This window comes from Glycine soja, chromosome 17 (genome assembly GCF_004193775.1).
Source record: "Glycine soja cultivar W05 chromosome 17, ASM419377v2, whole genome shotgun sequence".
Lineage (NCBI taxonomy): Eukaryota > Viridiplantae > Streptophyta > Magnoliopsida > Fabales > Fabaceae > Glycine > Glycine soja.
The window spans coordinates 3,667,567-3,684,438 of NC_041018.1; the positions used below are offsets into that span (position 1 = coordinate 3,667,567).

The window sequence follows — 16,872 nt, forward strand, 5'->3', positions numbered from 1 at the left end:
TCTGGGCTTGCCTTTTTAGTATTATCTTCTTCTGCAGAACATAATAAAGAATAAGACAAAAATAAGATACAGTTTTTTGGGTGCTTTTAATGCTTTTTTCTAATCAAAATTAGAGTTGTTTATGTTGACATGCTAACCTCTGTTACACAATTATCAGATAAAACTCCTATTCTGATTGGAAGGTGAAAAACTTTATTTATGTTTTATCCAAAGATTATGGGCAAGGATAAAACTTCATGGATATTCCAGCGGATTTTTATTGCTTCATTCTGGTTCAGTGTTTTTACATGTGTTGTTAATTTATTTGTTTTTTTTTTTTGTTATTGGGGTTATTAAGGAAACCTACTTTAAGGAAATAAAGCTGAAAACTCTTGTAATTAACTTATAAATTTGAATCAGAACAAAAAGACAGCGCAAAGTTGCGATTAGGATGGCTGGCTGGCTCAAGCACTCCTTAAAAGAAACAATTTTGCGTTCGCTGTATGCATAAAAAAGAATATGAGAATTTTAAACCTTTTCCAGACTAATAATTCCAGGTGTGCTTAGCTGTTTGTTTCAATTTTCAGCATGGCCATTTAACATTAATGGCTTTCTTAAATAAATCAACAAAAGAAATTAAGGAAAGTTGATCAGTTGGGGCATTTGCATTTTGCAAGCGAGATATTGACACAAAACGAAGGTGCAGCGAAATTTCCCTCAAGTGAAAGAGCCATCGCTTTTCTTGGAAAAGTTTAACATTTCCATGCTCCAGTTAGTATTTGTATGCCAGACAAATTTTAGATTAGAGCTTGGGTCACAATAATAAGAATGCACTGGACTTGAATGAAGCTGCAAGTAGCAGGTTTTCATTTTTTTTGTACCTCTTCTAACGCTTGTAACTGAAAATGCCTTGTGATGCTATGCTTTTTCATACCTGAATTGGATTGCATTCATGCGTTACAGGATATAAAGTTTATTAACTTTTACTATATGATCATCCCACTTGGACCCTTTTGCATTAGTGCTCTTTATCAGAACACCCCAATTCACGTTTTGTCGCCAAGGATACGTAGTATAACATAAATAAGACGAACATGGATGTGAACCTTCGGGATGCATCTACTCCAGGAGTTTTCTGCAAATTGCAACATAATATACATCGAAACGGACGAAGAGAGAGAGTGGGGGCAGTATACACTACCAACAAATCGGATCATTATTAATTATATTATATGTCGTTTTATTGCCATTTGCGTGTTTTTGTTGAAGACTTTGGACCTCATTCATTAGAAGGACAAGATAAAAAGATTAAAAAAATATATAAATAAATAAATAAGAACTCTTTCACTCTACGTTTTTTTCGACCAGTTAAGTTTGCTACTTACAGATTTTCAAAGTTTGTGTTTACGTGTTTTTGTTAGAGTAAAATATCAAAATCATCTACTATTTTGCTTCATATAGGTACATTAAAAAATTTAAAGAGTCAACAACAACTTATAAGGTCACGTATTGTGGTGTCTAACTATAATTTCTCGGAGACAGATCCTGAGATTACGTAAGCATGGGAATTCTCTTAATTTGATGCTAGAAAGTAGAAGAGAAACGAATGTGAGAAGCAAAGAAGCATTGAAATGAGTTTCCCATGGTTCAAAACCACCATAGAGTGTTCAACCTCTTCTACAATACAAAATATTATTCTTAAAACGGGAACAGACTACAGAGTGGTGCTACATGGCATGCACCGAGTTTGAAGTAGTAGTAACCTTCAAGTAAAACAAGATTGAAAAAACATGCACCTACATAAAGTCACTGATTTTCCATGTGAAGAAGAGTATTTTCTAAGAACAATGCAGTATGTTAAGCTTGTCCTCACTGCTACTGTATATTTGTATTGCCTCATAAATTAGCTCCATACTCAATCATCAAAATAGTCAAGTGTTTTACTGAATGGATTCCATCATTTCATGGGTCACCGAAATAATTTCCAATTATGCACTTTTTTTAAAAGGTAATTTACCTAACCCCTCTTGTAGTGCTCATGAAATCAATCTGCGTTCTATTCCTCGTGCAAGTCCACCCTCAATGAAAAATGGCCTAGTTAATCCAATAAAGCAGAGCTTTTTATGAGCATCGCCAACTTCTGTCCCCATTTTTCTACTAGTACCTTAGATACTGAACAGGAACTAAACGTGCGAATCATCATGGATTTTTTTTACGTGATTCCTGTGACCCTACATTGACCACAAAGATCAATAAACATATAAAGAGCTTCAAAATAAGAGACACTTATCTTTTTCAATTCAGATATTTGAGTGGACACATCTATATAATTCAAATACTTGAATCCATACTTACATAGGCATAAACAGTACAAGGACAATGTCAATAGTATTACAAAAACATACTCCATTTTTTATAAACATTCAGAAAAAAGTGGAGTTTAAAATATAATATAAAATTTTGAAAGTAATTAATGACTTTTTAACATTTGTTTTTGTGAGGCTCATTGCTATACAAAAGAAAACGAATCTTAGCACATTGTATATTAAAGTAATGACTTTCACGGGTATATTCATCTTATTTAGAGATATTTTTATGAGCACATAGAGTGATGATATTGTAAAATAACGACTTTTAAATGTATCTTTACAACGTTTATTATGTATATGTGGTATTCCCATATCTTATATATTTTGGACATTGACCGTGTCAAAGCATTAGTGTCTGGTGTCTTTGTCAAAATTCATGGTTAATAGATAAAGAAACATCATTATTGCAAGGTGCTAGCTAGCCCAAGAACTTCATAGCGGCTCTAGATAGCTACTCAGTCCTCCATACGATCAGGGTGCATGAGACATGAGACATAAGTAAGGAGCAAGACTCTGCTACTTCAGTACTGGTCATTCACAGATACCATTCAGGATCTAAAGAGCATGACGAAGAGTTTGATTTTTCAATACCTTCATTGTCATTGTAAAATCAACATCAAAGCCCAATTTTCAGCGCACGAACAGTGCTGGACCATCTCATCAAGGCACCTTTTTTTTTTTTTTTCTTTTTTCAAGACCCCTTTCTGTTATCCAGGGAAAAGAAGCTTTTGAAGAACAGCATATTGAGTCCAACTGATTGGAAAGATTTTAATGTGAAACATTAGAAAATCCAAGCTCTACTTGTACGGTAAAAGATTCTACTAGTGTTTTTGCCCAACATATCTCATTTAGTATGTCGGGCTCATTATATCCAATAGCAGGCAACTGTATGATGTCCCTCAAACACAAGAACGGATAGATAGGCTAAAAATTGAACTTCCATGTCCATGTTATTCAATAAGAATCTATTTGATAAGCATATTTCAAGACAAACTATATGAGTGGGAAATAAAGTTTTTGTACCAATTTACTGAATGCGGTTTAATGTATCTTTATACATTGAAACTGCAAGTTGAGGTACCATTCTGATTGCATATCTAGTTAATACTACTACATTTAAGCCCACATGTCAGCCTGACTTAATTTTGGCATTGTACTTTCCTTATGATGAAATTTGCATTTGAGCATATTCCTGTACAAAAGATGGCTTCCTATCCAAAGTTTATTATTCCCTGGGTCAACAGATAATGCAACACAGTAAATTCAACTGAGAGTTACCTTGTAGAGTGTCTCATGTATTATTTCCAGGAGTCACTCCCTGCTTCCACCAAAAGCAACACCCATTTCTGCTCCATTTGTTGCTATGTAACGTTCACTATATACCATATTCACTTCCCTGTTCCACCAAAAAAAAATAATCACTTCCCGCTGCCTGCATGGTATTCATATGTATGTGTACACACAATATACTAATTTTACAGCTAGAAATCACCAAAAAGAACATTTCAGAGGGTTTTGGTTAGTATTTGAATGCCTAACCTAACATAATAATATTGAGGATCTAGGATGGACCACAAAAAAGAAATGGAGAAGTCTATAAGAACTCTTCTAATCTATCTGAATATAGCTTCAGGTCTTCATGTAAAAACTGAACTACTCAATCCTTGAGGTAGAATTATTCAGGACTATTAGTTCTTCTGGAGTCCAAGCCGTAATTATAATCACAAAGTTCAATCAGAAGCTAAACTTCAAAAGAAATCAGGTTATTCAGGACTATTAGTTCTTCTAGAGTCCAAGCCGTAATTATAATCACAAAGTTCAATCAGAAGCTAAACTTCAAAAGAAATCAGGCTAATAAAAAATTGATACATATATGAGCATCTGGGGAAACCTCAAGCAAATTTTGGTTGTACAAAATTTCCTTCTGACTTTCATACAGAGCATAAAGAGTCCATTTAACTTAAGTTGATCTAGGCCAGAAGTAAACCTACTTCAAGATAATCTTTCTTTGAAACACTTTGGTAGTGCTCTTAGATTGTCTCCACATACAAATTACTCACATTATTTTTATCGGTAAATGTTAGTTTTGTTATAAATGTTAGTTGGGTGATTTGAACCCACAACCTCTCTTTCCTCCCTTCTCTCTTCACCCTTCCCTAACTACTACTGGGCCAACCTTATATCTCCACAAAATACTAACTTTAATCATATCAGAGAAAAGGCATACAATTACCAATTACCTATTGGAAGGTTAAACACCTGCAGCATGTAACTAGAAGATTGTAACAACGGTAAAGTTACAGACCCTTTGGTCATGGGTCCGGAAACAATCTGTTTGCATATGCAAAGGTAAAACTGCATACATGACCCTCCTACATACCTTTGCATAGCAAGGAGCCTTCTAGCACTAGATTACATTAGTTTTTTTTTTTTTTCCACAGTAACAAGAAGATACATGCCTCAGATTTGATAATTGGTTTTCCACTGAAATGCATGTCTGTAAGGGCTCAACTAAAGTCCTCGTCTCCAGTAAGTCATCAATTTAACTTGTTTGTAGACTTCAATAAGTTGATCAACTACATTTGCGTAATTACTCTCATGAAGAAACTGTAGTCTAAGAAAGCTAAAATAGATGAATATGCATACCTTCATTAAATTCACATATGAATTAAGAAATTCAAAATTTTCAATGGTTGTTACCAATGATCAATCTACGATAGGATGTGCAACGTTGATCACCCACCACGTACTACTATTACATTGTTACCACTTAACTCAAGCAAGAATTTGCCAAATATTTCATTTACTGTTTGCTGGACCATTATCCCACCTATACGAGGGAAGGCATCATTATCAACTCAATAGCAAAGATTATAATATTCAAATCATACAGAATCAAGTAAATTTATACAAAATATCTCTATGTAGTGTCTTTCTATTTTTCTTTTTCTCTGGTAAGTGCGATGAGGATTATGGCAACATATATGATTACACAGCGCATGATACGTGGAGGTAGTAGCACAGGAAGAGAGGTCATGTTTTAGGGCATCATATATCAAATATCATAAAATAGGGACTATAATAAGGCTGGAATCATTATAAAAGAAAAAAGAGGAGGACGCTTCACTTTACTTTAGGAAACTAAACCAAGCATCATTCAGGTAGCATACAGAACTTTTAACATAGAGTGGAAACCTACATAACCCATTTAATTGGTTTAATTATATAACCTGATTATAACGTTATGTCCCAGGAAGGACCAAGTATATGTAGAACAGCACATGAAAGTTGAAGGCCATGATAACACCAACAATTCCTAGTGGTTTTCATACCTGAGATATAAAAAAATACAATGCATGCAATATAGTTGAAGTTTATACCTCACATCAGTAAGTAATCACAGCTTAAATATTATAATCTCAAACATCATATGATCTGGACCAGTAAAGAAACATGCAGAAGAGAACTTAAACTCAGAACAATCGGGAGAGAAAGTAGTATAAAAATTAACAAAAGTGTATCTGTAAATACTTCAAGTAGCTGTCTCACTACAGGGGTTGTAAAGTAAAAATTTAGCATCAACATATTATAAATAATTCTTATGGTCTGATGATATAATTGATCCATTCAGCTGTCTGCTTAGCCCAACAGCATAATCACACATATCATAGATTTCCATTCGGAGATAGTTTGATAGGTTAAAGCAAACGCTATGTATGAAAGATAAACTTTCACATAATCATCTTCTCTTGCAGATAGGCAGTATGTGACTAGATAAACTTGTATTCTGTCAAACTATATACTGAAAGAATTTTTCCTGTCTCAAGCAACACTAGACTACTCATAGAGTCAAATTTGGCCCTTAATGCTTCACCAATTAATCTGTGTCACGATCTCACCTCTCTTTGGTGCCGCGGAATCTGTGATTTAGTTTCCAATAGTATATATAAATGAACTTCGTTCAATCCTATTATTACTGATAAAAAAAAAACTAATAAAAAAAAAACTCATTGTCACATTTAGTTATAAGCTTATTACTGATAATCCTTAAGTCACATGTAACTTCTGATATCTATCCACAACTCAAGTTATTCCTCAGCATCATGTATCTAATCATATACAAGTTCTGATATTCAAAAGAAACCATTAATAGCTAAGTTCACAATCACTTTGGTTTTTCGTGCTTTATAATTGTTTTCCATTAAAACATTTAGCTTCTCGAGGGACTTTGTCTTAACAGTAACCACTCAGGTCGTTATTAGTCGACCAATAAGAAACCTATATAGGTGACACGCAACACGATCCTTCAATTACACACAATAGTTATCTTTGTTCTTCCACTTTCATGGCATTTTACAGATAATGAGGAATTATTATTCGTAAAAGAAAGTCATTGGAATGTGTAATCTTGACGGCATCAATCCAATTCGATATAAAGGACTAAATTGAAGTAATTGTAAAAATTGAAAGATCAAACTAAAGCTTTTAAAATTTTAAAAATCAAATTAAACAATTTAAAATAATTTAGAGAGTAAAATAATAATTATGTCAAACAAAAAATGAAATTTCTCGTAATAAAATGGAGTAGCAATAGTTTGAGCGAGGAATGCAAGGATTGGGGTTTTTAGGGTTTGATGTCTGTCAGGGGAGAGAAGGAGATTGATTTTGGCAATAAAATTGCTTTGTTGTTTCACTTCAACATAAAAAAATGGCCGATATGATCAGTTGTTTGGCAGACGCAGTTCTGTGTAACATTCTATCTTTGTCTCAACCAAAGAAGTTGTTGCAAACAGCGTTCTCTCCAAGCGATGGGAGCCTCTCTGGCGCTCAGTTCCCACTCTCGACTTAGAAGAACACAGCTACCTCAAGCTGAGCTATTTCCATTTGGACCAACCCCTCAAAAGACTCCGCCACTGTGTTCGCTCTTCTCGTTACAGTCCCGCCGATGTCAAAGCATGGCTCGCGGACGCCGCGTGTTCTCCTGTGTTCCTTGGATAATTGGTTTACCCTCTGCCTTGCTTAAGTGCTATGCATTTTGCTGAGCTTCTTTGTGGGTGTCCTAATCTTGAGGATTTGAATGCGGAGAATTTAGGCTGTATTTACGATGAACATGGCGATGAATTTTATGATGATATGGAAGGAATTCAAGCTCGGTTTAAAACATTGCCCAAGTTGGTCAGAGCCCATATCCATAAACCCGATGCTGTGGTTCCATTAGAAGTTGTTAACAATGTTGAGTTTATGAGCATAGATTGGATACGATGTGTGAGATTTCTATGTCATTACTTTCCGCTTTTTCAAGAATAACAGGGGATTCTGATACTGACAGATTATTGTTTTGATGTAACCCTTGCAGGTATATCTTCAATACTACATGCCTGAATTTCACAATTTAACTCACATTGAATTTGGCTATTTGGATTTGGAGCGTGCTAGCGAGCGGCTTAAATTGTTGAAAGTACTGTAGCATTGCCCCAAGCTTCAAATTCTTGTCATTGATAAGGTTTGATTAGTTTAAGCACGATTTCTATTTTCATCCTTTCTTCACATACTTCTATCAATTTTATTTTATTCTAGGCTTGTTGTTTGTTAACAGAAGGATCTAGGACTACATGCTAACGAGGGATCAGATTGGTCATACCCACAGTCTATTCCCACGTGCGTTTCATTACACCTTAAAACATGCCGTCTTACCAATTATGTGGGCTCAAAAGGTGAGTTTCAATTTGCAAGATATATTATGCAGAATGCAAGTCATTTGCAGACCATGACAATTTGCACTAACACTAGTTCAAACGAAGGGGAGAAGCTTGAAATGATTGAAAACTTATCCTCCTGCACAAGGTGTTCTGCAACTTGTAAACTTTTATTTAAATAGTTTACATTTGACCAGTTGCAAACCGTTCCTTGTTGGCCATCTTTACATTAGTAACCTCTGGGATATTGACGTAAACTCAAGGATATTGACTTGTTTTGTTTATAATCTATGTGTTTCTTTACTGATGAGTATTTGTGAATTACGTCTGATTCTGTTCATTCTCTGGAATTGTTAGTTTTATTGTGGCCTTATGGCAGCTTTCGGGGTTAATTATAAATTAATGTCTGTAATGTTTGTCATGTTTTATTTTTTTCTCTCTCTCATAAGTTTTCTCACACACCCAAAGATCAAATTTGTACCTGTTTGTTTAAAGTGATCCTTTTTACTTGTATAGCAAATAGCCATATATATACAGTGAAGTGTGGTTCAATCCTTTTGTATTGAAAAGATTAAGTTATCATATGTAAGAAATTAATTTCGGTCCAAATTTGATTAAGACACACATGCTATCAGAAAGTCAACTCACAAATTTTGAGAAATAAGGTTGAATCCTAATTCCTAACAGCATATCAAGCACTGCAATTGACGCTTGTGCGAACTGCTTGTTTGACGCTTGGTTACTGATCAAACAAACCCATTGTATCGTGGAAAGGTGAAATGGGTATAATATTGTGTACATATATCAACTGAATAGAAAAGGGTAAGATGTTTTTATTGGAATATAAGTATGGTGATTGTCTGGTCTCCACATCAACGGCTAAGATCCACGTCTTAATTTCTTTCACAATAGTATACTCTAACGTCTCTTTTCTCTATGACTTTAAAGCTGATTTTACTGAGATCCACTATTCTTTAATTTTTCTTTGTTAATTGTTTTCTAGTCATTAGTCACCAATACTACAACCAGTCCTTTCTCCAACTTGTCATCCTCTTGTCATTAGAGATTTAAAGAAGATTTGGTAGCTTTCTCTTAAAAAAAATGTAGTACTTTTTTGTCCTTTATGCTTCTTATAAATAGTTTGGTTTATCAGACATTCTATTAAAAATATTGATATGATTTTGGGATGATTGCAATCAAAAAATACGGCAATCCCTTGGTGTGGAATTTAGTCAATCTTGCTGTTATCCTTCTTACATAAATTGCTATTGTCTCCTATTATCCATAAAATGCCTTACAGTTAGTTACTGCTGGCAATCAAATTAAGCTTGCCTTCTTGGTGGACTTGGCTCAATAAAATCTCGATGTGACTCAATGCTTGGGTGTGTTCAATTCAAGTTTAAGTTGTGCATGTATAACTGAGCTGTATGGAGGGTATTAAGTTACAGAAGAAGGTTTCTGTGTTGGTAGCATTAGTAGGTGCTTATGTAATGCTTTTCCCATGTTGATGAGCTAGTGTTTTGTATCTGTTACACTTGCTGGCTTGGCTTTTGCACTACTTGTGCTAAAGCTGAGTTTTGTTCTTAATAATATATTTCGTTTTACCTTTTAAAAAAAATCCAGAAAATCAATTTAATTAGTCACTCGGTGTAAGAGATAGACTAAATTATTTACGCAATCAGCAGCCACTGTTTGAAAGATAAATAAAGAGAATATTTCATTCAACACGATAATATTGATGTAGCAATATACCTTGGATCAAATTAAGTACACGCATGAGGTAAATAAAGAGAATATTTTATTCAACATGAAAACAGGGATGTAGCAATACATTACTAGCATCAAATTAAGTACACGCATGTTCAAACCAACTTTGTCAAATCCGTGCGTAATAATAAATTAAGCAGTACTTCATTTTCAAACCGTTAACTAGCAGGTAGCAGCTACCATTCTTCACCAATCCAACTTCACAAATATGAATTCAGTCTCACGGATATTCGATATCAGTCTATAAGAATGAATTAATACTAGTAAAAGTTAACGTTTAATTGGAAGAAGAAAAAAATGAAAGGCTAGAATTCAATGCTAAATCGTATGATCTTGAAGACTCTTCTATCATGTCCTTAAGTAACTATCTTAAAAGATTAAACGGTTGGGTGAAAGCACTTTTTTTATAGGTAACAAATCACACTGATCATTATTATACATTTATACAAGACAAATCCCTTTATTATAAGGGAAAATGCCTTAATAGCCACATTTCTTCGTAATATACAACTTTAGAAAATTGATTCTAGACAAGTTGATGATCCCTTTCTTCTTTAGAAAATCTTCAATCCCCATTTATATGCCTGTGTGATAGGAGAAAGAGTGATCCTACACACCAAAAAAGAAAAACACAAAACTCAGAGCACATTCTCAGTAGAGTTTTGGATTTAGCGGTGGGTAGATTCGCCATAAATGTAATCAAGGACAGCGATGACTCCGAAAACAAAAGCTTGATCCATCCCAGGATTCACCACCACATGGTACAAATCCTTGCTTTCAATCAATTCCTCCACTTCCTTCATCATCCCCACCTAATAAATAAATCATCAACCAACACATTCAAATAACAACTTAATGTTACTTTTATAATCATGTTGTAAATATATAATTCTCAACTCAAACAAATTAATTTTTAGGAGTACCTGTGCTACCTCGTTGCCTTTAGAGTCAACAATGCTACAACACTTATCCGGGAAACAGCCACTGATCTTAAAGTCACGGCCTCTGTTCCTAGTGAAGATTCTGATTGCATTGTTCTTAACCAAACAAGAATTGGGTTCTCTCAAGCTGAAAACCAGCTTCCGAGATCCTTCGTAGTCCAAGCTGTAGCATTTCCACTTCTTGTAAATGCTTAAGGCCTCAACCATGCCTCCCTGCACACTTGAAAATGTTAAATTAACCAAACTGCAACCTTTCCCTATGTTAATATGAAACTCAATCACTCAACCTCAAATCAAAGATTATATAAAACACAAATATATATAATACTTGGGGTCCCCATATATTCCTGACCGACAGCTAGCAACTAATTCCTTCGGAATTCCTATCATATATTTTTTTATACATACTTAGAGCATGTTTGGTTTGCCATCTAAGTTGATGTGCACGAATTTCAAAATCAAATCCAATAGTTCAACTCAAACAAAATACAAAAGGAAAAGTGGAGATATTTTTACAACAGACATCCAAACATGCACTTAAAGATTAAATTTCTAACTTCACACTAAAATGGCATACTTATGAATTGATTTGTTTTACATTTAGAATACATATACAAACTTGTAACGTAACATGCAAAATGCAATAAAATGAATAAATAAATATACCATTCGACGCATGAGAAGCAAAGCGTCTCCATCTCCTTCTCTTAGAATCAAGTCTCCCTTTTTGCCACGAACACCACAACCATCGACCCTGAACACAACCCTCTGGGCACTACAATCCATGACTACAAAACCCCCACCATTCACCACGTGTGGCCTCCTCCTCACCACAAGCACCGTCTCAGACGATGAACAGTACAGTTTGCCAATGATAGGCATAATCGTGTTTGTCTTCGCAATCATGTGATCTTTCTCTGTACTTACAAACTACAAACTTTGTCTTTGCTCTCTCGATCTCCTCAAATATTATTATTAACTATACCAAGTTGTTTCTACAAAACAAAAACGATCAAGTTTTCTCTCCCTTCTCTGACTCCTTTGTCTTTGTTAAAAAGAGGGTTTGGCAAGTTCAGAGGTAGAGGTAGGAAGTGGAAGAATCTCTACGAGTCTTGGATTGAGATAGCTTGTGGAGGAGATACAAAGTTTGGCTTTATTTATTATGCGAAAATGATACGCCACTTTTAACTACCTTGTGATCACCAATATGAAAACAATTTTGTTGAATTCTTAATTTTAATGAAAAAATATAGTAAAAATATATTGATTAAATATCACATTTTAATTATTTTTTAAAATTATTATTATAAAGATAATGATTTAGATAAAATCAATATAAAAATATATGCAAGATTATACTACTATGTGTGAATGACATTATCATAATTGCATGACACGGGTTGATATGGTACGTGATGATCACGAATACAAAATATTGTTAAGAAAGTGTGGCTAGCCGCTAGCCCCCTCCCTTTAAACCAAAAAAAGGCGTATATGAAAATGTGTGTAGGCTAGCGTGCCCTAGTGGATTTCATTATGACTAGCTAGTTTCCCAAACGGGATTTCATTGGTCCCATATGTGTGTTAAAACTTAAAAAGATTTTATTCGGCACAGACGAGGAGAAAAGGAAACTAGTTAGCAAGTGATTTTCAAAATAGCTAGTGTTTCTGTACTTTAGAGATTCGGTGTGTGTAGCCTTAGGCTGCTGCAAAGAGGGGATGAGTGCAATATACGAGAGGTGTGCTTTGATATATAGGGGAACTTGTGTTGAGCACGTCGTTTGTCTTGTAATGTTGTTTTTACACTTTTGAAATTGTATGATTTTGTTTTTAATTGTTTATTATCGTATGATCTTATAGGAAGAAAAGTAGAATGTGAATTTAACTTTTTATGTAAAAGAAAATGTGTAATCCCTAGAATAGGATCGGACAACGAGAGCAACCCTACTCGATTTGATCCATTCTTTTTGGAATAATGTTGAACCATATGTATGATTCTTGCATACGGTTGTCTAATTCTAATGCATTGGGCTGACGGGATTCTTGCGTATGTGCCACGTTAACTGCTCTTGTTTGGTGTGTTTTTTTAGGGTATTTTAGTTGGCTGCTTTTTGCCTTTTTCAGTTATTATCTTCTTTTTTGGATAATAGGAATTATTATCTAATTCTATACCCTGGACCACGTGTATATTAGTAATTAAAACACCTTAATTTTATTGGATAAGGACATCATGTGTCTTAATCATAACATATTCATTAGGGGATCCTATAGGCTATAGCACGAGAAGACATTGCTATGTGTCATCAAATATTTATCGTTTTAATTATGTCATCATTATTTATTGTCAATTTTTCTTAATTTTTTTACAAAGGAGGAGACAAATAATAGTCAATAACTCCAATAACGAAATTCCGGTTCAAAGAGTATATAAATTTATTTTAGAGTAAATTAGATTTGTTCTTCTGGAAAAAGTTAGTATTTATTACATTTGTATTTTTTCTCTAACTTTTTTTGTCTTTTCTAAATAATTATTGTTATTAATGGTGTTAATTTTTTGTGAAATGTTCTAAGAATTCCTATCACTCTCATGCAAGTCTACTTTCAATTCAGGTCAGGTTTCGCTTACGAAAATACCGTCAACTTGTTCCTCACCTCCCTCGTCAACTTCGTCGCCTTCGTCAACCACAACAACTTCACGTCTCCGCCTCCTCTGACGCCGTCTACGACCTCTTCCAGTGTCGCGACAACATCACCAATGATCAATGCTCTAATTATGTGTCGCATGCAGGTATCCATCCTGCCAACCTTTGCTTCACCTCCTCTGACGGCATATTGAAGCTCAACACTGTTTCATCAAGTACAACAATGTCATCTTCATCGGGGTTAAGGATGTGAAGGTTACACCACTAGATCTTCACTTTTTCCTTTTTCTCATTATCTTTGATAATATTAGTGAGTCAAGGGATAACAGTGTAATGGATAATAAAAACACAAGAGAGTCTTATGTATGATAAAAAATAAATAAAATTAAGTATAATAAACTCTAATATTAAGGAATACAAGTGTAATTTAGTCTTTATTTTATCATCTACATGATTTGGGTTAATAAAATATATACATTTGATAGAAAACATTTAACGTGAAACCAGAAAGTACCTACTACGTAGGGTGTATGTTCATAAGAAAATATTAGGTAAGTGTTAACTATTATAGTGCTTGTTAATATTTGTATGGCACAGAGTAAATTTTTAATTTGTAAATTGTATAATTTAAATATAAATTATATAAACATTATTTGAAATTATGGATAGATGCCGGTCTAAATTCACATTTTTTTCATATGCTCATGCTTCAGCAATATATGTTTTTAGATTATTTCTTAATAAGCTCCATGACGCCCTTTCATGGTGGTCTATAAAAAATTAATCTATAAAATACATTTTAAAATTGAAAATTTATAAAGTTATATTAGCATAATATATACATATATACATATATATAATTACTCACTAATATTAATTTTTTAAAATTTTATCTTTTAATATAATTGTATATTTTGTTATAAAATGTAATAAATACTAGTATATTTAAAGTTTGTCGTATATTATATTTAACAAGTAAAATATTGAAAAAAATATATTTTTTATATATTTATATAAATATTATAATAATATTTAAGTTTATCACTTAAAATAGTTTTATGAAAAATAGTACTTAAAAGTAAGAATTTTTTATTTTATAATTAAATTTAAAATAATTCATAATAATTAAGAATAAAAAATAGTTGGGTAATTAATTGAAGTGATCATATCATAAATAATAGAAAAAAATGATACGTCAAGGCTAAGATTCAATTCAACCAAAATTAAAATGTAAAATATAAGAAAAATATCAATAAAAATATAGGCTAAAATAAGGATTTGATTAATATTACATAATTTATAAAATAGGAGATCAATGTATCTATTTTTAAACGAGGAGACCAAAATTATACTTAAGCTTAAAATATGTATCTACCTTCCTATTCATAAGAAACAAATACCTAAACATCATGACCAATAAAAATAATTAAGTTGGTTAACTTTAATTAATAATATCATAAATTTAAATTTTATTTCAAAGATATTCACTGAATTAAATATTTAAGTAATTTTTATATTTAATGACACTACTCATTTTTTAAGAGATAATTTTTTCACTAATATGTATGACTTATCTCATTAATAATATTTATAATAAATAAATATATAAAATAAAATTTTCAATTAATGCATTTGAAAGTAATCATATATTTCTTATATTTAAAAACAAAAAAAATATTATAATTTTTTTCTTATATTTAGCAACGGAGGCAAGATCATGTACTATTGATAATATTTTTAATCTCCTGTTAAAATTTCAGTTTTTCCTCCAGGACATATATATTTTTCCAATCAATAACACTATATAATAAATATTTAAATGGAATCATCATAACTCTGGGCGCAATATATATAACATTGCTCATAAATCTTAAGAAATTTTTAATCTGATTTGATATTTTTAAACTACAATTCTTCAAAAATAAATTTTTGAAAAAATAGAGACGGAATATTTTCGTCTCTAATATATTAATTTTAAAATTTGAAATTCTCACGTAGAGATGGATTCAGTTAACATTAATTAGACACGGGATATGAGCGTCACAAACATCTGTCTCGGATACTGTTTAGATCATGCAGGGACGGAGCTAACAAATCTAGAGACGGACTTTCCGTCGCTAATTCTCGTCTCTAAAAATATGAAATTTTTACGTCTGTATATCAAATTTTTCAAAATATTGAATTAATAAAATACTTCTGTAGCTAAAACTATGGCCAATTAAAAAGTAGTGCCAATACCAACGCCTATTAATTTGACTGATACAAATTATTGAGCTCAGGTTCCATTTTAAAAATATGCAAAATATAATTTTATTCCTATTAATTATTTTTCTCAATTCACAAAACTAGCTTCTTTGTTTAAAAATAAAAATATTTAGTCTTCTCATTTTTAAAAATTAAAAAATTTAATCTTATCATCTAAATTAGTGTCAGTCCATACTAAGTTACTAACATTGATAGTGTCTTAAGTGATATGTCAGTATAACAATTATACTTTTTGAAATTTTTTATTAATTACTAAATAATTCAATTTAATAAATAATTATTTTAAACATATAAGCATTTTATTAATTTTTCTAATTTTTACTTTAGAAAAACTATGACCACCAAAAAAATAAAGTAATCAAATCACGACTATCAAAGAAAAAAAGTAGTAATAAAATATCCCATAAAATGAACTCTGTCAACTATAAGTCAATGTTAAAAACTTAATGGTCAAAACGTTAAATTGGATGGTATCAACAAATTTTCTAATTTTGAAAAATGATAAACTAAATGTTTCTATTTCTTACTAAGAAAACTGAAATTGTGGATAAAGAAAAATAAGAAAAACAAAACTGTATTTTAGCCTAAAAATATCAAATTAAATTTGGTAAATGGAAAAATAAATAAGTAGTAGGTTATTCTGCTTTTACATAATTAAGTCTCCCAGCTTAATTTCGGTTAACCAAAATTCAACGTTACGTTATTTTTGCATGCCAATAACAATAACTAAGAATTATTTTAAAAAATAACTAAGAACATGAAATATTAATAAATACTTTTTATCTTTGTTTTATAAAGAAAAGTTTTGCTTTAAATTACCCATTTTTTTAATTTTAAAATCTTACTAAACATCATTCTTTTAATTGCTTCTTCGTGAAAATAATAAAAATATTAAATATCAAGGTAATAAATAAGAGATATAAAAACCAATAGGAAATTAAATTTTTTTAAAATAAATAAAAAAAGATTCATTTTTTATACCTAACAAACTAAACATCACCTTTCTAAACCTTCATAATAATTATTGTTTTCTTTCAAATATAAACTCAAACTTTATATTTTTAACAAAGGTTTAGAGTTTAGATCTAACAAAACCTCACAAATTTTTTTAGCTTATTTTCATTAATATTTTTCAGTAATTTTCTTTGGGTATGTGCTTTTTATCTTATCTTATTCTATCTTTTTATATCATCGATCTTCTGTACTATTTGCT

General features: G+C 31.9%; 1 protein-coding gene and 1 long non-coding RNA gene across 2 annotated transcripts; one reads left to right on the top strand and one right to left on the bottom strand.

Moving 5' to 3' along the window:
* The first annotated feature begins 6,929 nt into the window (after positions 1 to 6,929).
* On the top strand, positions 6,930 to 8,470 carry LOC114393070. The gene is made up of 3 exons (XR_003662464.1): positions 6,930 to 7,613; positions 7,705 to 7,851; positions 7,945 to 8,470. It is a non-coding gene; the product is annotated as an uncharacterized LOC114393070 (long non-coding RNA).
* Positions 8,471 to 10,196: 1,726 nt separating this feature from the next.
* On the bottom strand, positions 10,197 to 11,892 carry LOC114392913 (protein LURP-one-related 6-like). Its single transcript, XM_028354171.1, has 3 exons — positions 11,419 to 11,892; positions 10,735 to 10,965; positions 10,197 to 10,623 (listed from the first exon to the last, which is right to left on the bottom strand). The coding sequence occupies exons 1-3, from the start codon at positions 11,656 to 11,658 to the stop codon at positions 10,480 to 10,482; spliced, it is 615 nt and encodes a 204-aa protein (XP_028209972.1). The 5' UTR covers positions 11,659 to 11,892; the 3' UTR covers positions 10,197 to 10,479.
* Positions 11,893 to 16,872: the final 4,980 nt, after the last annotated feature.

What these genes read in the sequence shown, in the direction of transcription:
- LOC114392913 (XM_028354171.1), bottom strand. Translation starts at nt 11,658, where the DNA reads ATGATTGCGAAGACAAACACGATTATGCCTATCATTGGCAAACTGTAC. An exon ending in TGCTTCTCATGCGTCGAATG is followed by an intron (nt 10,966 to 11,418) that starts GTATATTTATTT and finishes TCAAGTGTGCAG; the next exon opens with GGAGGCATGGTTGAGGCCTT. An exon ending in AAGGCAACGAGGTAGCACAG is followed by an intron (nt 10,624 to 10,734) that starts GTACTCCTAAAA and finishes TTTATTTATTAG; the next exon opens with GTGGGGATGATGAAGGAAGT.